Consider the following 24,494-nt stretch of genomic DNA (forward strand, 5'->3'; position numbering starts at 1 on the left):
AGGATTGTACTAATATTTGTAATGTAGCAAATATTATGGACAAAATGGAAAGACATAAAAGATGGATTATGAAATAATATGCAGTTGAAAAGGCTGACAATAGGACCCATGGACGAGGTGGGTCGGAGAAATCTCTAAATAGAGATGTATTTTGTATTGTTATAATTCTATATTTGTAAAATCAAATAAAAATTATTTCAAAAAAGAGAAATAAAAAAAGAAGCAGGGATGGTCACCAACACGTATGGATTTAAAAGGAGTTTAGCCTTATTTGTTGTTTAGTCGTTTAGTTGAGTCCGACTCTTTGTGATCTCATGGACCAGAGCACGCCAGGCACTCCTGTCTTCCACTGCCTCCTGCAGTTTGGTCAAACTCATGCTGGTAGCTTCGAGAACACTGTCCAACCATCTCATCCTCTGTCGTCCCCTTCTCCTTGTGCCCTCCATCTTTCCCAACATCAGGGTCTTTTCCAGGGAGTCTTCTCTTCTCATGAGGTAGCCAAAGTATTGGAGCCTCAGCTTCAGGATCTGTCCTTCCAGTGAGCACTCAGGGCTGATTTCCTTAAGAATGGATACGTTTGATCTTCTTGCAGTCCATGGGACTCTCAAGAGTCTCCTCCAGCACCACAGTTCAAAAGCATCAATTCTTGGGCGATCAGCCTTCTTTATGGTCCAGCTCTCACTTCCATACATCACTACTGGGAAAACCATGGCTTTTACTATACGGACCTTTGTTGGCAAGGTGATGTCTCTGCTTTTTAAGATGTTGTCTAGGTTTGTCATCGCCTTTCTCCCAAGGAGCAGGCGTCTTTTAATTTCGTGACTGCTGTCAACATCTGCAGAGATCATGGAGCCCAAGAAAGTAAAATCTCTCACTGCCTCCATTTCTTCCCCTTCTATTTGCCAGGAGGTGATGGGCCCAGTGGCCATGATCTTCGTTTTTTTGATGCTGAGCTTCAGACCATATTTTGTGCTCTCCTCTTTCACCCTCATTAAAAGGTTCTTTAATTCCTCCTCACTTTCTGCCATCAAGGTTGTGTCATCTGCATATCTGAGGTTGTTGATATTTCTTCCGGCAATCTTAATTCCGGCTTGGGATTCATCCAGCCCAGCCTTTCGCATGATGAATTCTGCATATAAGTTAAATAAGCAGGGAGACAATATACAGCCTTGCCGTACTCCTTTCCCAATTTTGAACCAATCAGTTGTTCCATATCCAGTTCTAACTGTAGCTTCTTGTCCCACATAGAGATTTCTCAGGAGACAGATGAGGTGATCAGGCACTCCCATTTCTTTAAGTACTTGCCATAGTTTGCTGTGGTCGACACAGTCAAAGGCTTTTGCATAGTCAATGAAGCAGAAGTAGATGTCTTTCTAGAACTCTCTACCTTTCTCCATAATCCAGCGCATGTTTGCAATTTGGTCTCTGGTTCCTCTGCCCCTTCGAAATCCAGCTTGCACTTCTGGGAGTTCTCGGTCCACATACTGCTTAAGCCTGCCTTGTAGAATTTTAAGCATAACCTTGCTAGCGTGTGAAATGAGTGCAATCGTGCGGTAGTTGGAGCATTCTTTGGCACTGCCGTTCTTTGGGATTGGGATGTAGACTGATCTTCTCCAATCCTCTGGCCACTGCTGAGCTTTCCAAACTTGCTGGCATATTGAGTGTAGCACCTTAACAGCATCATCTTTTAAAATTTTAAATAGTTCAAGCTGGAATACCATCACTTCCACTGGCCTTGTTATTAGCAGTGCTTTCTAAGGCCCATTTGACTTCACTCTCCAGGATGTCTGGCTCAAGGTCGGCAACCACACTACCTGGGGAATACATAAGGGATTTGACTTACATTGTATCTTACCGGCCCAGTGGTTTTTCCTACTTTCTTCAGTTTAAGCTTGAATTTTGCTATAAGAAGCTGATGATCTGAGCCACAGTCAGCTCCAGGTCTTGTTTTTGCTGACTGTATAGAGCTTCTCCATCTTTGGCTGCAGAGAATATAATCAGTCTGATTTCGATGCTGCCCATCTGGTGATGTCCGTGTAGAGTCGTCTCTTGTGTTGTTGGAAAAGAGTGTTTGTGATGACCAGCTTGTTCTCTTGGCAGAACTCTATTAGCCTTTGCCCTGCTTCGTTTTGAACTCCAAGGCCAAACTTGCCAGTTGTTCCTTTTATCTCTTGACTCCCTACTTTAGCATACCGATCCCCTATAATGAGAAGAACATCCTTCTTTGGTGTCATTTCTATAAGGTGTTGTAAGTCTTCATAGAATTGGTCAATTTCAGTTTCTTCAGCATCAGTAGTTGGATTACTGTGATGTTAAAAGGTCTGCCTTGGATTCGTATCGAGATCATTCTATCATTTTTGAGATTGCATCCCAGTACAGCTTTTGACACTCTTTTGTTGACTATGAGGGCCACTCCATTTCTTTTACGGGATTCCTGCTCACAGTAGTAGATGTGATGGTCATCCGAACTGAATTCGCCCATTCCCGTCCATTTTAGTTCACTGATGCCCAGGATGTCAATATTTATTCTTGCCATCTCACTTTTGGGCGGTATACAAATTGAATAAGTAAACAAATAATCTTTGGGTTGCAGCTGTAAGGAGCACCGAAACAGCACTCTTCTCAGCCTCTAAGATCAGGGCCAGTCACTGGTCTTCAGCTTAGGAATGTAGTAAGTTGCCTTACACTGAGTCAGACCATTGGTCCATGCAGCTCAGCACTGTTGGCACTGACAGCTATCTAGGGTTTCAGGTGAGGGACCTTCCTAGCCCTATCTGGAGAGGCCAGGGATTGAACCTGGAACTGCAAAAGCAGATTCTCTACCATGGAGCTATGACAATTCCCTGCAGCCTGCAAAGAACAATTAGGTTGCAGCGGTGGCACCACGATTCTTTCAAATGCTTTTAAGACAAGTGAAGGAGAAAGGGAAAGGAAGAACAGAAGAAGAAGAAGAAGAAGAAGAAGAAGAAGAAGAAGAGTAGTAGTAGTAGTAGTTTGGATTTGATATCCCGCCTTTCACTCCCTTTAAGGAGTCTCAAAGTGGCTAACATTCTCCTTTCCCTTCCTCCCCCACAACAAACACTCTGTGAGGTGAGTGGGGCTGAGAGACTTCAGAGAAGTGTGACTAGCCAAAGGTCACCCAGCAGCTGCATGTGGAGGAGCGGAGACGCGAACCTGGTTCACCAGATTACAAGACTACCACTCTTAACCACTACACCACACTGGCTCTCCAACAGTAGGCTGTAGGCAGGAAAAACAGAGGAGTATTAAGAGAATCTAAGAGGGAAACGGAAGGGAGGGAAGAAAGAGGGAGGTGGACATCATACGATAAAAAAAATTAAAAGTGGGTCCTACAATATCGGCCGTGTTAAAGTTGGGTCTAAAAAGGTTGAAGATAATTAGTCTCAGTGTGCCTTGTAACACTATCTCCTCAGAACGATTTGAAGGACATGGTAGTGCCTACAACTTTGAGAAGTTAGAGGTCAATGCAAAAAGTATTGCTCTAAAAGCACATCATCTAACACCCACCAGCCTCTGCTCCAAGTAAGGAATCTTGGAAAAAGCATCATCCTATATTACCTGCAACATGACTAGCAGTGTTTTGTGTATTAGCAGGGAAATGCTACATGGCATAAGCCAAGAAAAAGCAATTGTTTACAGAAAGGAATGCACTCATCTATTTTTCCATCCACAAACAATTACTTTTCGCAATATATTCATTAGCATTTTCTTCTGGTCATGGTAATCAGCTGTGTGCATTAGTATCTGGCACACATTCACATTCAGGAGAAGTCGTGTCTGGCACTGTTGACTTAAGAGAATTGATTGCCCATCATCACCACCCTGTTTTCCTTGCTCCTGTTGGCATGGCTATAAGTGACAGCTGTCTTCTCAGTCACCATTACTCCTTTGGGAACATATCCAGGGCACTGTATAACCAATTTGTCGAACTCAGTACAAACAATGTGATAAAACAATTTACTCTGTGCTAGAAAGCTAGAAAGTTGGATATGGTACAGCTGATTGGTTCAAAATTGGGAAAGGAGTACAACAAGGCTGTATACTGTCTCCCTGCTTATTTAACTTATATGCAGAATTCATCATGTGAAAGGCTGGACTGGATGAATCCCAAGCCGGAATTATGATTGCCGGAAGAAATATCAACAACCTCAGATATGCAGATGACACAACCTTGATGGCAGAAAGTGAGGAGGAATTAAAGAACCTCTCAATGAGTTTGAAAGAGGGCCAGTGTGGTGTAGTGGTTAAGAGCGGTGGACTCGTAATCTGGTGAACCGGGTTCGCATCTCCGCTCCTCCACATGCAGCTGCTGGGTGACCTTGGGCTAGTCACACTTCTTTGAAGTCTCTCAGCCCCACTCACCTCACAGAGTGTTTGTTGTGGAAGGGAAAGGAGAATGTTAGCCGCTTTGAGACTCCTTCGGGTAGTGATAAAGCGGGATATCAAGTCCAAACTCTTCTTCTCTTCTTCAAAGAGGAGAGCGCAAAATATGGTCTGAAGCTCAACATAAAAAAACTAAGATCCCTAGTCCCATCATCTCCTGGCAAATAGAAGGGGAAGAAATGGAGGCAGTGAGATATTTTACTTTCTTGGCCTCCATGATCACTGCAGATTGTGACAATAGTCACGAAATTAAAAGACGCCTGCTTCTTGGGAGAAAAGCGATGACAAACCCAGACAACATCTTAAAAAGCAGAGACATCACCTTGCCGACAAAGGTCCGTATAGTTAAAGCTATGGTTTCCCCAGTAGTGATGTATGGAAGTGAAAGCTGGACCATAAAGAAGGCTGATCGCCCAAGAATTGATGCTTTTGAATTATGGTGCTGGAGGAGACTCTGGAGTGTCCCATGGACGACAAGAAGATCAAACCTATCCATTCTGAAGGAAATCAGCCCTGAGTGCTCACTGGAAGGACAGATCCTGAAGCTGAGGCTCCAATACTTTGGTCACCTCATGAGAAGAGAAGACTCCCTGGAAAAGACCCTGATGTTGGGAAAGACTGAGGCACAAGGAGAAGGGGACGACAGAGGACGAGATGGTTGTACGGTGTTCTCAAAGCTACCAGCATGAGTTTGACCAAACTGCAGGAGGCAGTGGAAGACAGGAGTGCCTGGCGTGCTCTGGTCCATGGGGTCACGAAGAGTAGGACATGACTAAACAACAACAAACAACAAGAAAGCTTCAGAAGCAAAACTTGACATCCAGCCCACTCAGACAAGTACTAGCCCAGTCTTATGGGTGAGTGTTAATACTAGATTTTTGCTGGCTAGAGATGAAGGAGAAATTCAGTTGGCTTCACAGTTTTAATGCAAAGCTAGCTAATTTGCACTTCCTGAAACAGTACACACATCAAGGGGCAACCATTCTTCAAAACCCCCAATTTTGCAATGCAGTTCTCCAAATAAAAAATATTTTCTTGTGAATTGAGGGAACAATTAGGCTGTATGATACCAGAGTCCCTTCTAATTCCTGGATCCAGAAAGGGTTAAACGCTAATGGAGGATCCCATTGTTGAATTATGGGCAAGGGCCTAATGGTCCTTCAGTATGGGTCCTATGAGCAAAGAAGTTGCTTTATGCCACAGGGCAAATGGGTGGACCCCCTCCCTCACCTGGCTGATAGTGAAAAAGACAAAAGAGTGTGTGGTTAGGGGGGGGGGGAGAGAGCTGGGTGAGAAGCAGGCAGAAGTCAGAGAGTGAGATTTCTGCCACAATCCATAGCTATGACTATGGGAGCTCCTCCATTGTAGGCTCAGGTTGTACGTATGTGTAAAGAAAGCATATATCATGAAGACACCACAGTTTCCACTGTGCCTCATTCCCAAAAGAAAACATAAACAGTGGGAAAGAACCTGGAACCCCAGGAATCTTGCACTGCTCAGAGATTAGGGTGGCATGCAATAATATTAAAAAATGCATACATTATGTAAAAGAATGCAAAGATCCATTATATTAGGGGAAATTGTTTGCAGAAATCTGTATATTAGTCAGAATTACATACAGAATGTGTGCGATAGCGGGAAAGCACAGTAAAATGCTGATGAATCTTCAGGAGGACTTTTAAAATAAGAGTTTGCAAACTGAATTTAAGATTACTAAAAATGAGAAGGAACAAAAATTTTGAGATTCATCCATCCCTATTGCTGGGATAGCTCAAAGTGGCAGCATATGCTCTGCAGCAAAGGCAAACATGCCCCTCTCTGCCATGTTTGTCTTTCTCCCTGCGAAAAATGCCATAGGACCATGACATTTTTCCAGAGACTTGAGGAAATGAATGCCCACAGCTTCTATAAAAGCCACTTCCTGACATTCTGCCATAGTCCAGCATGGCCAAGGAAGGCAACATCAACCCAAGATGGGGCTAGCAAATCTGAGCATGCTTGATTATGAATGACTGGGGTGGATGAGACGCCAGGGGCACAGGTTTAACCCTAACACCGTCCTTGAGTTCACCCTTTTAAATCCTTCCACAGAATGAAGAGTCACCATTCGCTCCTCCTACAAGGAAAAGGCAGCAGCTACATTGCTGGGACACAGAAAAATTATGTGATTATGCCGTTGCAGGGATGACACTACTGCTTGAATGCGTTATATCAGGCATAGGCAAACTCCGGCCCTCCAGATGTTTGAGACTACAATACTCACCATCCCTAGCTAACAGGAACAGTGGTCAGGGATGATGGGAATTGTAGTCCCAAACATTTGGAGGGCTGGAGTTTGCCTATGCCTGCGTTATATGGACACACTGCTTGTGGCTTCACTACCTCACAGGAAGACACACTGTTAACCACAAAAAGTTATAAGTGGGTAAGGTAAAGGTAAAGGTACCCCTGCCCGTACGGGCCAGTCTTGACAGACTCTGGGGTTGTGCGCCCATCTCACTTAAGAGGCCAGGGGCCAGCGCTGTCCGGAGACACTTCCGGGTCACGTGGCCAGCGTGACAAAGCCGCATCTGGCGAGCCAGAGCCGCACACGGAAACGCCGTTTACCTTCCCACTGGTAAGCGGTCCCTATTTATCTACTTGCACCCGGAGGTGCTTTCGAACTGCTAGGTTGGCAGGCGCTGGGACCGAGCAGCGGGAGCGCACCCCGCCGCAGGGATTCGAACCGCCGACCTTTCGATCGGCAAGTCCTAGGCGCTGAGGCTTTAACCCACAGCGCCACCTGCGTCCCTAAGTGGGTAAGAGACTTACAGAAAAGGAAAAAAACGCAGTGCCTTTCAAAGGCACTTCACCCGATTAGTTTATCTGTTGCATTTATGGGTGCTATAGAGAGTTTATGGCATGTATGTAGATAAAATCATAAATGGGGTCGCTTTTCCAAATAGCTATTTGCTTACGCTTCAATAAACAATGAGTGGTACTTGACTTGAGGAAACTCAAATGCAGCATGGTTTGCAGTACTGTTACTTCAGAAAGACAAGGTCCATAGCAATACAGAGGGAGGCAGTGTGTGAAAACAGGCAGGCTATTAAACTGCGAAAGATTGATACAGAGCGGAAGATTGCTATGGAACAAGCTGAGTGATTGGTTTTCCCAATTGGCTGTATAATCCTTTTGTTATCTGAGAAGCATTTAGTACTGTGTCAACATGCTGTTTCCACTAGGCACCTGCTGCAAACCGCTCATCTGTACACACTTGTAATTCTGATCACTTAACCTTAGAATAAATGTATGTCAGTTGGTCTTCGTAGCTACGCCTTTCCTCCTAATCTACCCAGAGCCAAAACCTTATGCTTAAAAAAATAAAAATAAATCTCTGCCAAGCAAATCATGCCCAAACATCAAAACAGGAAAATGCTTAGCATCTGAAACTCCTTTGAAACAGTTTTGTATAGTTTTTTAATCAGATGTGCATCCCCATGATCAAATTAACCATTTGGAGGCAGGAACTAACCAGAAATCAATCAATACTGGGAGAGGCAGGAAGATAGTATGGTTAAAAAGTCTGGCCACTTGAGCAGGTAGAGTTTGACTAACATTAGGGCATGACCTTAGGCTGAACACTTGAGATTTCAGATTTATAAGTATTATTAGTATTATTAGGGATGAGTTATGGTTGTTTTTCAGCTTGAAAGTAGCAATTTGGGGAAGCTGAAACCCCACCTGAAAACACTTGAATCCGAATTTTTTCTGTCACTTTTCACAACTGCCCACAGCCGCTGTTTCCCTCTTTGTTGTTACTGCTTCATTTGTCACGGATCAATTTCAATCAATAAAGGGTCACATTCTTGAAGTGATGGCATCATAGTGCTATGCAGCCATTGAGCTGACGTCACTAAGGGCAAATGAAGCCAATTTAAAATGAGGGCAGTGCTTCCTATATTAAATCAAAGGAGCTAATTCTAACCAATCAGGGATCCTGCTGACTAAAATGAGTCTGGGAGAAAAGGAGGGGGGAGATCCCAGGAATGCTCTTTTTTGATGGATTGCGGCCACCAGGGTTGCCATATGTCCGGAATTCGCCAGACACAGTTGGGATTTGGTTGTCGAAAACTATGTCGAAAATTGCTTAAATGTCCAGGAAAATCTGGATGTCTGGCAACCTGGAACCTAGGCCAAAAAAGAAAAAGAGAGCGAGAGCGAGAGCAAGAGCAAGAGAAGCTCAACAACTTTGCCAAAAAAAAGGCTCAACAACTTTTGTGTCCAGATTTTCACTTTTTGAAATATAGCAACCCTAGCAGCCACCCTGGCAAAGAAAGACCCTGAGGTTTACTGGCCTATTTGGCATTCTCTTTTTGTTTTCAACATTATATTTCCCTTGAATAGTGAAAGATATTGAAATGAAATTTAAAATTCATGTTTAGGATACAATTTTATGTTTCAAATTCAAATATTAGACCCCTTTCCGTTCATAAGAGAGAGAGAATAGGCGAACTATGAGTGTTGCGAAGGAACGTTTCCTTTTGTCTGTCTGTCTCATTGAACATCTTCCTCCGATGACCCAAGGTTCTACTATTATGAGAGAGGAAGAACAATCTTTTGCATCGATTACCTCACATCATGTATAATTGCCAGAAGGCAACTAGCAACAGCAGCAGCATGGAGATGGAGAAAGAGAAGCCATCCCCTGAATAGTTATTTGAGCGACTGAACAAGTTGATTCTTCCAAAATGCTATACAATTTCATTAGTTTTGATTAATAGGGAGTAATCATCCTACATGGAAAAGAGCCTTGCTGACTTGCTTGAGCAATGGAGATCATTCATATAGGCTGGATTTCTCTTGTGGCAATTTCTCATTCGTTTGTACATTTCTACAATGAAGTAGCAAATAAATAAAGGGCAGAATCCAGTTAAAATTCAGTACGCTTTGAATTCAGCGGGAGAGATAAGTTCACGCATAAGCTCTCCCATTTCAGTCCAGTAGTGGGTGACATGATGGGGTGATGCCACTACCTGACCTCTGGCCATGTGTATTGCTGCCACTTACTGGAAGGTAGAAGGGGAGGCGAGAGACAGGGAGGAAGTTGTTGCGGTGCAAACAAACTAGCAGGAGTGCCAGATTGGCTCCGCTGCCATGTTTGCACCACACTGACCCCACAGCCTTGCCCCTTGTCCCTCTACTTCCTAGTACACAGAAATTATGCAAGTGACCAGGAGGTCAAGTGAGTAATAATGCCCTACTACACTGCCCACTACTGAGGACTAATGAGTGCTTAACTTGGGCTGGCTTGTACCCAAATGCCCAGAAATCCACATAGAAACATTGCTCTGAAATTCTGCAGTCTTAAATCAGCACTGAGCTCCCAAACAATTTACAAACTTAATAAAAAAAGGCAGTGTGCTATTCTAAACTAATTTAATTGACTAATATTTGCCCCACAGAGATTACAGCAGTGAAATAGCAAATAATAATAAGCAAGGTCTCAGCATGCTATGAGCTATAAGCTAAACTGCTAGGCTGACAGAAAAACAATCTGCTACACTAGGTAATTTCCCCCCCTTTCCAGAAATATTGGCTTCACAAAATAGTTCTATATATAACCTAAGCAGGCTGATAACTCATATTTATCTATAGCAGATGATCAGACCTACTGTGCAGCTCCTAGATATAGATATACACTGGCATAAATATGTTTCCCTTTAGGTATGAGTATTTTTTTTAAGGAAAAAAAATCCTACATACTGTGAGTGGTGATCCCTATGTAGTCAAACTGGAATCATACATACAGAAGTGGGATAAATCAATGGATTTGGGGGAAGTCCATGGTTTGCAAAGTACCAACCCCCCCCCCCAAACCTTATTAAAATTCCTAACAGAAGAAACAACCCAAAACAGGCCAGTGAGAGTTAAGCATGCTTAGTAGCCACTGGGAATTTCAATTCAGTTCACATTTGAAGGCGGACGTACATATTTTGCACTTTCTGAAATGCCAACAGAAATACAGCTGATCCCTTTAAAACTTGCATTTTTCTGAATTTTGCAATGCACTTCTCCAGCTACGTAACATGGGCAGAAATGCATATACTTGGGAAAAGTCTGTGTATGAATGAACATTAGTGAAAACAGATACAATATGCATTATATTAAGAGGAATGGCTTTGCAAAATTGCATACAAAAATGTGTGTATTAGAAGTTTGCCCTAAAATAGTAATGAATTTTCTTGAGATCATTTAAAAAAAAAAAAAAGGTGAGGAAAAGGGGGGGAACTGAACTTAAAATTGACCGAACTGAAACTGACCAATTTGCCCATCATGGCTTGTGGCATCCTGGGAGTATAAATTGTCCTATAAAGGACTAAACTTTGCTTTTGTGTTGTGGCTGACCCAAGCTTATTAATTTTATGCGTTGCAAGTATTATTTTTAGCCAGTGACCATCTTTATCTGCTATAAACAAACACAGCATGTTATGTTTCATTAATTCTGCCAGTATCCACAAGCTGAGTGTAATGCTAATGATGACCCAAGTGCCATTTCATTCAGATCTCCACAATTGCAACAACAATAATAATCATCATAATAATGAATGAACAACTGTCTATTAGTACAGAAGAAGCTGCATGGACATTTTTGTCTTATCTGTACTTGCTTTATATCAATTAGTAGAACTCAGTGGAGGCTGGTGCCCATTTGGCACAAAGCAAGGAGGCCAACTCTAGGTGGCGCCAGAGCCAACGACAGGCAGAGCCAACCAATTCTAATTTCGTCCCCATCTTCCTCCCTGCTAAGTTCTACAAGGGGAACAAATAAGATGAAGCTAATAGCTGTTCCCTGGACTGGATGTAAGCATTGCTTGCAGTTTGTCAGGCTGACGATCAAAGAGCCTAAAGGACTCATCTTAGCTCCAAAGCAGCTTTTAAAAACAGAATTCAGTTTACCTGAAGAGGCAAAGACTATTATTGGGCGACTGTGGGATTTATAAAGGCTAACCCATCTTGGCTAACCCATCCCCTTAGAACTCTTGTGAGATCCTGAATGATCCACAGGAATTCAGTTTCTAAAATTCTTCTTTTTTTTTTTTAATAATTTTTATTAACTGGCCAATCACATCAAATTAAATCACATCATATAAATTCCGAATTACAAAGCCAAATTTTTAAATTTTGTTGGGGGAACCCATACTTCAAGATCCAAAGGGGAATTCAGATCATCTTCTTATTACTGCGTTAATGTCCAAATCAGTCCCAATCAGTCCAAACAAAGTTCATAATTCTATCCAGTCTTATCTTGGTGTTGCCACATCTTGTTCATATCTTGTTCGTATAATTTCTCTTTTTCCTTTACGATCTCTTCTGTTAGTCTCCTTAAGCCGATAGCAAGTGTAATAATCCTGTGTGGATTTCCCGTTCCTCCACTAAGTCCAGATGGTTTCCATATATCTCCTTCGTAGATAACATCACTTTATCCATCGTAAATTTTGGCATTTGTCGCTCTTAAGTCCCACCGAGGAGTTGATTCACGATATGTAAACAACTCTATTTCTCTCTTTCTCTTCCCAGACCCAAGAGCTCCCACAATGCCTCACAACATGGCGAACGGCATTTTTTCCTGACTGCGTCACTCCAAAACTCTTAGCTTTCCAGCTTCATCTTGAAACATTGCTTTGGATCGAAAGTTTATCTCCACACAGCCTTAAATCCACAGCTTAAGTCCTTAATTTCTGACTCATTAGGGGAGGGGGATTCTTGTTAAATCACATAAAAAGGTAGAGGCAGGTTTTCCCCCCCCTCCCCCCTCAGTCATTACCGTATCTTGACGTTCTTCTCGTATTTTATTGTTGTCTTGTTATCAGAGATCTCTTCTGTCAGCAGTATTTACTCCCCTTTTTCCTTGATGTATGTGCAATTAATCATGTCCAAATTATTTCTTTTAAAGATCATTGCAACCAGCGGCGCGAATCGGGGACGGCGTCGAGGAGTGCCGAAAATCCCACAGGAGGGCTTTGTGCCTAGTGCCCCCACCCCCACAAATTCGGGGGTGGTATAGGGCACAGCAGGCAAGGGCCGTCCCCCCCATAATCCTGGGGGGGTTAAGGAGGCTAATTACCCCCATCATAGCCTCCAAATTACCTCGTGTGGGTCGGAAAAATGTTATTGTTAGCCATCTTCCGATGCGCCACCTAGTGGCCCCCCCTCAGTTTCTAAAATTCTGATGTAAGTCAAGTCCTGAACTAAGATGTGGAACAGAATGTAATTATCCATTGGATTCTGCACATTTATGCATTTCGCAGTACAGAGGTGTTGTTGTTGTTGTTTAATCGTTTAGTCATGTCCAACTCTTCGTGACCCCATGGACCAGAGCACGCCAGGCACTCCTGTTTTCCATTGCCTCCCGCAGTACAGCGGTAACTCGGGTTAAGTACTTAATTTGTCCCAGAGGTCTGTTCTTAACCTGAAACTGTTCTTAACCTGAAGCACCACTTTAGCTAATGGGGCCTCCTGCTGCCGCCACGCTGCCGGAGCACGATTTCTGTTCTTATCCTGAAGCAAAGTTCTTAACCTGAAGCACTATTTATGGGTTAGCAGAGTCTGTAACCTGAAGCCTATGTAACCTGAAGCGTATGTAACCCGAGGTACCACTGTACAGATCTTTGTTCAAAAATACATTAAAAATGTGTTTTGGATATGTTGTTACCCCTAGATACCTTGGAATTTACCAGTACCTCAAGATGGAAAAATGGTCCCAGACCCATTTGCATTACATTTTTTCAGGCATCTCGGTTATTGTTAAATAGATAATGTTCCCTATTTGTTGTTATCCTAGCCACCCTGAGGCCCAGTTTCGGGCGGGGAGGGCGGGATACAAATAAAAGTTGTTTTTGTTTTTGTTTTTGTTTTTGTTTTTATTATTATTATTATTATTATTATTATTATTATCTACCCTGAATCTTAATTTAGTTGCTGTATGTGAAGGACAGCCAACACAATGAACTCCAGATGTTGTTGGAATCCCACCAGTCCTAGCCAACATGACCAATGAAAACATAAGAGCCTCGCTAGAGCAAGCCAAAGGCCCATCTGGTCCAGCACCCTGTTCTCAAAGTTGCCAGCCAGGTGTTGGTATTACAGAGGCATCCTAGGTGGATCCTGGAGGTTGTACACAGCCATCATGGATCAAGGATGATGGAAGTTATAGTTCAACAAAGCTGTAGTCCAACTGCACTTTGAGGACACATTGGGTGGAATTCAACATGGTGCTGTTATAAATGCTCCATCTGCACAAGCACATCAACTTGCCAGATGGAACAATCCCCCTCCCTGTGTATTTTTCTGGGGGTTCTCCCACACCCACCCCAAGCTAATTACCGGGGGGAGGGGCAATTGTAAGTCCCCTATTGTAAGTCATCAACAATGACTGCTCTTTTTCTACAAAAACGGGTGCCAGAACCAGTGGCGTAGCGTGGGTTGTCAGCACCCAGGGCAAGGCAAGTAATTTGCGCCCCCTAACCCGTGGATTTGTGCCCCCTAACCCTAACCCCCAGATGTTGCACCCGGTGCGGCCGGCTCCCCCTGCACTCCCCACGCTACGCCACTGGCCAGAACTCTCCATGAATGCCTCCTTTGTTCTCTTATAAAATGGCACCCATCTGAGAGCTGCCGGAACTGAGTTCCAGCTGGGGAAAAAACCCTGTCAGCTACCATCGAACAATTTATACATTTATCCTTTGTTATTACCTGAATTTATTGTTTTCCATCTGTGGGACAGGTGACGTACATGCTATGCTTTCAAAGAGTGAATGCATCTTTATGAGCTTTCATGGATTAAGGATAAAAATCTGATGCCATTCAGTATGACGGGTGATTATCTTAAGGCCCTTGTTTATCACGGCACTTGCCATTTTTTGTAACCTTCACAGGTTTTTTAAAAAATGGCTCCATATTTGTTCAGTGGTAATGCCATTAATCAGGGACAAGTCTTCTCCATTATTGTTTTAAAATGTATTAAAGAAGTAACTGCATGCCTAACACAACAGAAAATTGACAATGTCCCCACATCACTCTGACATACTCCTTGTTTATCTAGTAGCTTTACAAATGCAAATACTAATCAGGACCTTCTTCTGGTAGATATTAAGTCATTTTATGTCTAAAGAATAGTTTGCTCAATAGGCCTATTAACTCTGTGCCTAGAGCTTACATTGAGTGAGCACCTTACAGTATTTATTTTGAGTGGATGCCTTATTTGAAATGTTACAGTAGAGCCCTGTAATGTCCAAATGGATATAAGTCCCACTGAATTCAGCGGGGCTTACTCCCAGGTAAGTAGTTAGAGAATTGCTGCCTTAGATAAATAAAATGAGTTCATTAGGTCACAAGAGCCACCTCAGATCTGACTTACCTGTGGTAGTGAACTGAGCATTTTGGTAAATCAGTACAGTCTTTTTTCTTTCTTTTTTTAAAGGAAACAACAACCACCATGAATGCAAAAGTGGAAGTTAAGACTCAGCTATATTAGTCAAAAAACAGCATTTTGAATGCATTGTAAACATGCAACACCAGATAGCGCTGGAGAGCAAAAAAAAATTCTATGCGATTTTCCATTGCATCTTTTTTCTTTTGTAATGATTTAATTTCTGACTTCTTTATAGTGGGGGGCTTTTCTGTGTGTAGATCCACCTTTACTTTTACAGAACTGTAAGTAAGGTTTTAATAACACTGGGAATTATCTAGTCCAGTAACAAAAATAGTATGGAGGAGGAAATCCAAACTCCAACAGGCAACTACTGAGACATTAAAGTTACCCTTCCTTGACATTTGTTCTGTATGTTTTGGAAACTGAGAACATTTTCTCTCCCTCAGCTAGTAGATGTTCTGCCTCATTGTGCTGTTTGTTTTATTTCCCCCTTTGTCTTTGTATTTAGAACTGCTTTAATTTCCCCTCTGTAAATCCATTAGCAACTGATCGCACCTTAGGTTGTCCCTAGGTAGCAATTTAATCCTGTTTAGGTCAGAAGAAGAAAACTGATTTGCAGCTGGCCTTGCACTGACCTTTCACCCCATCTCCACCATCTCTTTTATCTCAAGTCAGGTTCAGCCATCCATTATTCCTTCTTCTACAGCTAGGAATACCTTCTTCTACATCAATTATTCCTTCTTCTACAGCTTCTTCTATAATCTGCAGATTATTTGCTGTACAGTTGTGCTCAAGTTACTGCTAAATTATTATAAACTATCCTGCAGCATGATTCCTGACAGAATTTCTCACTGGGTGCCAAGTTCAAGGTGTTACTATTGGTACTGAAACCCTTAATGTTGTGGGACTAGTTTAGTTAAGGGATCACTGTACCCCATATATGCCCACTCAGTTGCTTGGATCTGCAGAACTTGCCTGTTTACAAGTGGCATGCAATGCCTGCTCTTCACTTGTAAGAAGTTATTCCTTGTACTTTGGAACTCCCTGCCACTTGATATTAGTCAGCATCCCTGTATTCTTTCAGACGCCTGCTAAAAACATTTCTGCTTTGTTGGGCCTCTTGAGACACAAGATTTGGTTACACATTTTACTGTATTTGAACCATTTTTAAAATATGTTTGATTTTTAATTTTAATTTTGTCGAAGATATTTGTTGCTCTAGGCTCCTTCTGGAGGAAATGTGGGATATAAGCATGATGTATAAATGAATAAATTGAAGATTGATTTACATGAAAGCGTGGATTGGATGTGAGTTTAGCTGACTGGATATTGACGCAGCCCAATGCATGCTGAGACAAAGAACATTATGTTCAAAATGATTCTAAGCAGTTAATCCAGTCATTGTTACACACACACCCCTTGTTAGCATCTTCTGTATCTCACAGCACTGATTTTCTTTAGCCTAAAAACTCTCTTGACATTACTTCAGTCAATCAAGTGTTCGTTACAGTTGGCCAACCAATAAACAGAGTACAAAATATAAAGTACAAATGCATAACCTCAGCAGAACAAGTTATTAATCACTAGCGTTGACATGCTAGGAATTAACAATCATAGCGAATCTTAGCGATGTGACAACATTCAGATATCTTGCCACCTGTTCAGTGATAGGCCCATGAAGTAAAATACTCAATGTGGCCTCAAAGAATGAACCAGGAAACACATTGTGCATCATGTAATCCAGTGATTCTCAAAGAAAGTGGCACACCACATGGGTGTGGCAGGAGAGGATGGCAAATGTGTCGGGAAGGTTCAAGGACAATCAATATTATATTTTGCAAATGAGTCATGTTCTTTTTTTAAAAAATAATATTTATTAAGATTTTGGAAATTACAAAAAGAAAAAAGAAAAGTTAAACATAGAAAAACAGAAACAAAAACAAAAACAAAAACACTACATAAAACATTAAATTAACCAAACAAAACAAAAACAATTAAAAACACTTCCAATATTTTCGATCTTAACTTTCATACACTTGTTTCATTGACTTCCTCAACGCCTCCCTTTTTGTATTCCACTTCAATTAACTATTTCAGCAAGTCCTTTCCATCTTCATCTATTTTCTGTCTTATAGTTAATTTTAACATATTGTAATCTAGTTTTTTTCCCCTTTTAATGCATTAACAATCTACCTATACCTAGTTCCTTCTAACATTTCTGCCAAAGCCATATAACTTTATTCCACCTTTTTTCTAAAGCTCCTTAATTTTACAGTATTTCTGTAAATAATCTTTAAATTTTTTCCAATCTTCCTCCGCCGACTCTTCTCCCTGGTCTCGGATTCTGCCAGTCATTTCCGCCAGTTCCATATAGTCCATCAACTAGGCTGGCCTCAACTAGAGCCAGGGCTTTTTCGGCTGCGGCTCCAACCTGGTGGAACGCTCTGTCACAAGAGACAAGGGCCCTGCAGGACTTGACATCTTTCCGCAGGGCCTGCAAGACAGAGCTGTTCCACCAGGCCTTTGGTCAGGGCACAGCCTGACTCCCTCCTTTGGCAATCTTTACAAAACTTTAGTTTATGGTTGCCATCAATTTTGATTTTAATTAATTTTTATAATGTTTTTATAATGTTGCACTGTTTTAGTGTTGTTAGCCGCCCTGAGCCTGGCTTCGGCTGGGGAGGGCGGGATATAGATCCAGCCCAAGAACATGCTCCATTTGCTCCTGCACAATCTATATCCATAGAATTGGCTTGCAATGGGTGCAATGGCAGCAGATAAGACAAACCCATAATATTTCCCCCAATTAACTTGCTTTCCCATAGAGACACAACAAGAGTCAAGCAACCCGTGTTCTGCCACAGACAGCAGAGAGGCAGAGGAGCAGATTCAATGCCATTGACGAACAAGCTACTTAATGAGCTAAGACTAACTTCCAGATTAAGGGCAGAGGTAGCAACACTTTTGCTATGTCGTACAATCTTCTCCCTCTCTTCTCGGCCACCTTTTCGCTATGCGATGCAAGTCCTGCTGTTTCTCTCATAAGAAGGAGGACGGCGGTTCTTTAATCATTCTAAGGCACTTCTGCAAGGAATGTTGTTTCGGGAGGAATGCTTGCTCAGCAGATAATCTGCCCAGTAATGAGAATGAATCTGGAAGGTAATACGAGGGGTAGCTAATAAAGTCCAGAAGCCAACCCAGAATTCAGTAGCAACTCTGTGTGTGGAGTGGGGTGGGAGAGGTCTGCTTGCATGGGACCCATTGTGACATTTGGAGTTTATTCAAACCAGAAAATCTAGAGGGCTGTAGAATTATGAAATGGCTTCTTCTCTCCCCCCCCCCCGAATTAGGATCATACAGTGGTATCTCAGGTTACATAAGCTTCAGGTTACATACGCTTCAGGTTACAGACTCCGCTAACCCAGAAATAGTGCTTCAGGTTAAGAACTTTGATTCAGGATAAGAACAGAAATCGTGCTCCGGTGGCACAGCGGCAGCAGGAGGCCCCATTAGCTAAAGTGGTGCTTCAGGTTAAAGAACAGTTTCAGGTTAAGAACGGACCTCCGGAACGAATTAAGTACTTAACCCGAGGTACCACTGTACTCCCAGGGGCCCTTCCACACACCATCCTTTTTCGTGCAAAAAACATTTCATCCATTTCTTATTTATTGCTTACAATCTGCACATCTTTCTGCAGGCTCTTTATGGAAATAACCAAAAAAAATTAAATAATTTTATTCATTTCATTTCTCTACCAGCTTTCCTCCTGTGGGAGCTCAGGGCAGTGAAGGGCATAAAACCACAATCTATGCAATAAAATGTATTTCTAAAACAACAAACAACAAAAACGTGCAATGGAATACGAGCTGCCAAAATTTTCGTCAACGTTGATTTTCTCAAAAGCCTGGGTGAACGGAAATTTTCACAGTTGGTGTCCAAACGCCACCAATGTATAGGGAACTGGCACACCTCCCTATGAAGGGGGTTTCATGAATGAGGTTTTGCCCCATCATGGGGCCAAATGCATTGGTGGCAGCGCCATTATCTAACTAGTCAGACAGGTGACACAAAGACCACAGGAAAGTTGATATGTGGATGCATAGTTAACACACACACACTTAGATAAGAATAAATCCCCTTGAACCCAAGCCCCTTTCAGGTGTTTGCCCTCACGGGATTAACAACCATGTGAGGGGGGCAGTGAGGCAGCCTTTCCCCCTCATCATCCACACATTGGAGGGATGGCCTGGACAGTAGATTCTGTTCTCAGTGGGTAGGCTCCCTGTCCTCTGGTTAGAACCCTGCCTGATTAAGATTCTAAATCACAGAGGGAGCCTATGCACACCTGGGGCAGGTTACACCCTATTGTGGGAGGGCGACTGCCTGAAGACGGCTGCAGTGCCACTGAATCTTAAATAGACATGCATAGGATTGTGCTGACCTGTGGGACTCTCCCTAGGCCATGTTCCTTCTCCTCAGGACATGCCCCTGGATGTTTTGGGCTGGCTGGAATGTGTCCTTGAACCTCTCACTTGTCTGAATGGAGGATGGAGATGTGGGAGTGTAACCCTTTCTGAATTTTGTGCTATTGAAATATAACTTACAAAGGTCAAAGCCATATCCATTGCAACCTTCCCCTGTGCCCCCACCCACCACCACTGGAATGCGGCCCCTGGAAATTTCAGGTGCTCTGAAAAAGGGTCCCTGCCCCTCTTTTAAAACGCGGTCAAATGCTTTTAAGTCTGGATTTATCTCATTCACCCCAAGAGTGTGAGAGGTTTCAATGCACTTTGAAGCAGCAATCTATTATCGTTTGTATAATCTATGATTTTTTTTTTCCAACAGGGAGGTTCAATGTATCTAAACGAATCACTTCCTGCCTATAGGGGCCGTTGGGATGCAAAGGAATGAACCTGTGCTTATAAATAAATGTCTTATAATGGATTGCAGCCTTAAACTTGAAAAAATCACTTTGTGCTTAGACTTTTGGATTTTACCACTATTGTGAGAATCAGATTAAAATACATGTTAGCAGGATAGTTTAATGAACAGATACAAATAATTCAGATGTAACAGCACCCTTCCCATGCATCACAGACAATAATAAAGTAATAGACAGTGCTATTTTTCTTTGCCAACAGGTCAGTGCTATATGGGATGCTGAAAGTATTGTGGTTTGGGGAAAATGGCATGAAGGTTTTAGGAGAAAACGAGAGGGATCATCCAAAGCAAATATTTCCAGACCAAACAAGGTGAAGCCAGACATTATTTTGAAAGCAAAGCAAGTTATACTTACATTTAATGCTCGTGTTCAAACTCTTTGGAGCAGATGAATCAACAGCAGCTGAATTAACAAAACAAAACAAAAAGTTGTTTATCTATGTTTTCAGTATTTTGCTTTCAAATTACAGGAAAGAGTAATGAATGACCTGCTTCTAAGCGATAGGGTTGTTGAAAGTCTGGATTCAATTAAAAGCGTGCTCTTAAGTAACCTCCTTCTCTAAACCTTTTATTTAGAAATCTAACCACAATATGGGTTATATAAAAGAGGAAATTATTTGTGGTAGGTTTCTATTTCTTCTTTGTTGATTATGAGGCCAAATCCTCAGCTGTAGCTTAAAATTTTGGTGGTTAAGGCTGCATATGGAAGAACGAATGTGACCTGGGGTGCATAGCATCATGCTCCCTACACAGGAAGAAGAAGAGTTTGGATTTGATATCCCGCTTTATCACTACGCGAAGGAGTCCCAAAGCGGCTAACATTCTCCTTTCCCTTCCTTCCCCACAACAAACACTCTGTGAGGTGAGTGAGGCTGAGAGACTTCAGAGAAGTGTGACTAGCCCAAGGTGACCCAGCAGCTGCATGTGGAGGAGCAGAGACGTGAACCCGGTTCACCAGATTACGAGTTCACTGCTCTTAACCACTACAGTGGTGCCCTGCAAGACGAATGCCTCGCAAGACGAAAAACTCGCTAGACGAAAGGGTTTTCCGTTTTTCGAGGCGCTTCACAAGATGAATTTCCCTATGGGCTTGCTTCGCAAGACGAAAACGTCTTGTGAGTCTTGCGAGTTTTCCCCCTTCCCCCCCTTTTTCTAAGCCGCTAATCCGCTAATAGCTGCTTAGCCGCTAAGCCGCTAATAGCGCTAAGCCGCTAAGCCGCTAATAGGGGTGCTTCGCAAGACGAAAAAACCGCAAGACGAAGAGACTCGCAGAATGAATTAATTTTGTCTTGCGAGGCACCACTGTACACTCACAGGTTTGGTTTAATGATTGAAACAGAGATAGTGTGCTCACAGTTAAGATGTTTGCATGGCTCCATCTCATTACCATGAACAACTGCTGGAGCCCTGCATTTTAAAAGATTAAGCATTGCATGTGACATTGATGTGATAAGGTTATCTTTCAACATCTCAACTCAGCTGTTACCTTCTTCCAGGACAATAATGCCCACTCACATCACAAAGAGCTCATAACCCACCTACTCACAGCAGCCAGAAACATCAAAACCAGACACTGGAGAGACCTGTCAGGAGTAAGCATGGACCAATGGTACCAAATAGTATGGGAAACAGCCTTACTAGAAAAATTAACCAATGAACTGAAACTGGTGCAGGGACAAATAGAGGAAGACGCCTTCACCCCCATTTGGCTCCCCTTTATCAAATACACAGCTCAACAAGACAATGACAAAAATCCATCAACAACATACAGATCAATATGGCTAACCTCATCCAAAACACCCACCCACCCCACTCACACTTGAAAACAAAGATCACCACAGCCAATCACAAACAACCACACCCTAGGCCAACCCCAACTTCTCTCACCACCAAAGGAACACAAGCAAATAGCAAAGAGAACCTGCACAAGCGACGCCGATGCAAAACCCCATGCATACATTAAGTAAAATAGAAACATCGCTACCCGATCCCACCCCCACCCACCATGGCCCCCTCCACCTCTTCCCCCTTTTCTTCCTAATGTAACACTAATGTCTCAACAAATGAAACTGATCTGTAGAAAACGTAACTTGAAAAAGAGACATTGCACATACTTTTGTAAGAAATCTTTAATAAAAAATACATTTTAAAAAAACCTCCAGCTGTTACCTTAGTAATTAACTGAGTAAATAGTATATCATGCATTAAGCAAGGTGGACATTTTGTGGGTCTGTACTACGCAAAGGTAAAAGATCCAAGGTAATTAACAATGGTTAATTGCCTCCAAAAATTGTTCTTTATTCCATATAGGGGGGGAGACCCTCAATATATTATTTTTAATATAGGACCAAACATCCAAATTAATAACTTCAGCCACAATTTGGCTAGAGCATACAGAAAGTGTATTCAACACATCAGAAAGCCAAAGGGTCAAATCCCTTATATTCTGAATGGCTTTCTTCCTTTGGGTGTGTTTAACAGCTCACTGACTGCAAGCAGAATACTTCCTGAGTTTGGGCAATGCAAGGTATTCTGATATCTTTACTCTATTCCTATGAGCAAACAACAGCAGTGGTATGCCTTAGCCAGCTTAAAGAGCAGAAGACTTTCAGCTCCCTGTAGTCACTGGGCTTGTGATTTACACCAGCCGATAATTTTGTTTTACAGTCTGTGCATACTCACTTGAATGTAAGGTCAAGCGAACATCAGAGGGGTTTGCTCTCAATTTAATGTGTCCAGGGCTGCATACAGGGAGTAGAGCAGGGACCCCAGACTCTTCATTTTTAGGTGTGTGTGTGTTTTTAAGTATGTCAGCCAAATATTTCTGAAGAAAGTTAGAACATGTGGAAGCAACTCTGATGCTTTGGCACTTGGTAGGCAGCACCACTGCTAAGGATACTTAATCACTGTTGCTAGGCAGACAGTGGAAAAAGTGTTGACCACCGCCATCTGGGACACAGAAGGGGGCCAACTTACAGCAGTGGGGAATGTAGGCGAATATGGTAGATTATATTGGGGTATGTTAGTTAAAGCACTTTCCTTGTGTCCACACTATTTCAATCACTCCCCAAGTGTTCCAGCTTTTGTAGAATAAAACACAACTGGCTGGTTTGGGGATGTTTTACTCAGAAGTAACTCCCTTAATACAGGGTTTTTATTTTTTCTTGCATATACTATTTTATCTTTGAGGGTTTTTGTTTTTTTCCAATCAAGCAGTGAATAGATTTTATGAAATAAATAAATAACAGGAGAGCATCCAGGGGAGAGCATTCCACAATGAATCAGCAAATACAACCATAAAATAATTAAACACCTTATAAGTTAAAATTCTTATAGTCTCTACACAAGGATATACCGCATTTCGTACAGCCTATAAGAATTTTAACATACACATATGAACACACACACATATAGGGAGAATGTTTTGTGTGTACATATGTTTTGCTGAGCGTCGTGAAACTGCACATACTTGTTGTTCATTGTTGTATATTTGCATCTTGATTTTCCTTCCAGGAGCTCAAGGCTGCATTGTTGAAATATACTCAGAGTTGAGAGTGGATTTCATGCTCTTTATTCAGCTAATTGTGGTGAGGAGGAATGGAAGTTTCCCCAGAATGTCTGCTTTATATACATTATTTACACAATGGGCCCCACGTGATTGGCTAATTCCGGGATTCTCCTGTAGGCCAATCAGGTTGCGGATTCACTTCCACCTGGAGCTGGATTGGGTGGCTCCTGTGGACCAATCAGACTGCTGCATTCTGGACCCTATTGTTCTAGAACCAATCAGACTGCTGCATTCTGAATCCTATTGTTCTAGGACCAATCAGACTGCTGCATTTTGGATCCTATTCAACTCAGTACATAACAATTGTCTTCCCCTTCCCCACTTTTATCTTCACAACAGTCCTGTAGGGTAGGCTGTGGGATGGTAGTTTTAGACACTAAAGTTTTGAAACCGCACATACTTAGATTATTGCTAGCTTCTTACTTTTTCAGAGTCGGCAAACTTTTTGTTTGTTTTGATATTCAACTAGTATGGAACCTCCTGGGATAACAAAATCCCAACCTTCCTCTGCTTCCATTCTAATCAAAGCCTCGCTGTTCTGCCTACAAATTGGCTGCTAAGAGCCCTGAGAAATCAAGGGTACTGTACAGAAGGGCTTATTCTGCAGACCTGTTTAGACAAATGGGTCCCAAGCAAACGTGGAAACACATCCATGGATGGGAGTCCTCCTCAGCTGCTCCAGCAACAGCCACCTTATCCTTGTCAGAAGTCACCAAGTGTTGCTCAAGCCCACCTCAGAATTACTGTTCTTTGGTAGGGTCAGATTATGTGGATGCATGGAATCTGTTATATATATTTATAATTTAGAAAATTGTTTCAAATTAGCTTTGCATCTCCCGAGTTACACACATATATAACAAGCTATCTGTTTACTAAGGCACACCAGGTGGGCTCTTGGAGCCAAACTACAAGATAATGTGAAATCCCCAGGATCGAAATAAGACAACCTGACTGGAAGGAAAATGCCTCCCTAATCCAAAATATGTCAGTAAATGAGCCTGGGAGTGAAAGCAAAACCTTTCCATTCAAGATGAATGTTTTCTGTTCTTAGGCATGATACAACTCATACTAAAACCAGAATACCTAAGGGAACAATGGATGTTAGTTTTGCTATTTCAATACCTGAGGGATACAATGGCATTATGGGGGGGGGGGAGTCATAAGCAG

General features: G+C 42.3%; 1 protein-coding gene across 14 annotated transcripts in view; it reads right to left on the bottom strand.

The window, feature by feature from the left end:
* The window catches only part of LOC307211831 (spermatogenesis-associated protein 7 homolog), a 150,811-nt gene that overhangs the window by 101,585 nt on the left and 24,732 nt on the right, over window positions 1-24,494 (bottom strand). For 9 of the 14 annotated variants that reach the window (XM_079968908.1, XM_079968905.1, XM_079968904.1 and 6 more), the window contains one exon: window positions 20,115-20,162. In XM_079968908.1, the coding sequence (XP_079825034.1) occupies window positions 20,115-20,162 (48 nt within the window). Of the gene's footprint in view, window positions 1-9,183; window positions 9,278-20,114; window positions 20,163-21,113; window positions 21,167-24,494 lie in introns of those variants that run through there. The other 5 variants (XM_079968913.1, XM_079968915.1, XM_079968914.1 and 2 more) reach the window with 2 other exon arrangements.

This window comes from Podarcis cretensis, assembly GCF_951804945.1.
Source record: "Podarcis cretensis genome assembly, chromosome: 3".
In the NCBI taxonomy this organism is placed as follows: domain Eukaryota; kingdom Metazoa; phylum Chordata; class Lepidosauria; order Squamata; family Lacertidae; genus Podarcis; species Podarcis cretensis.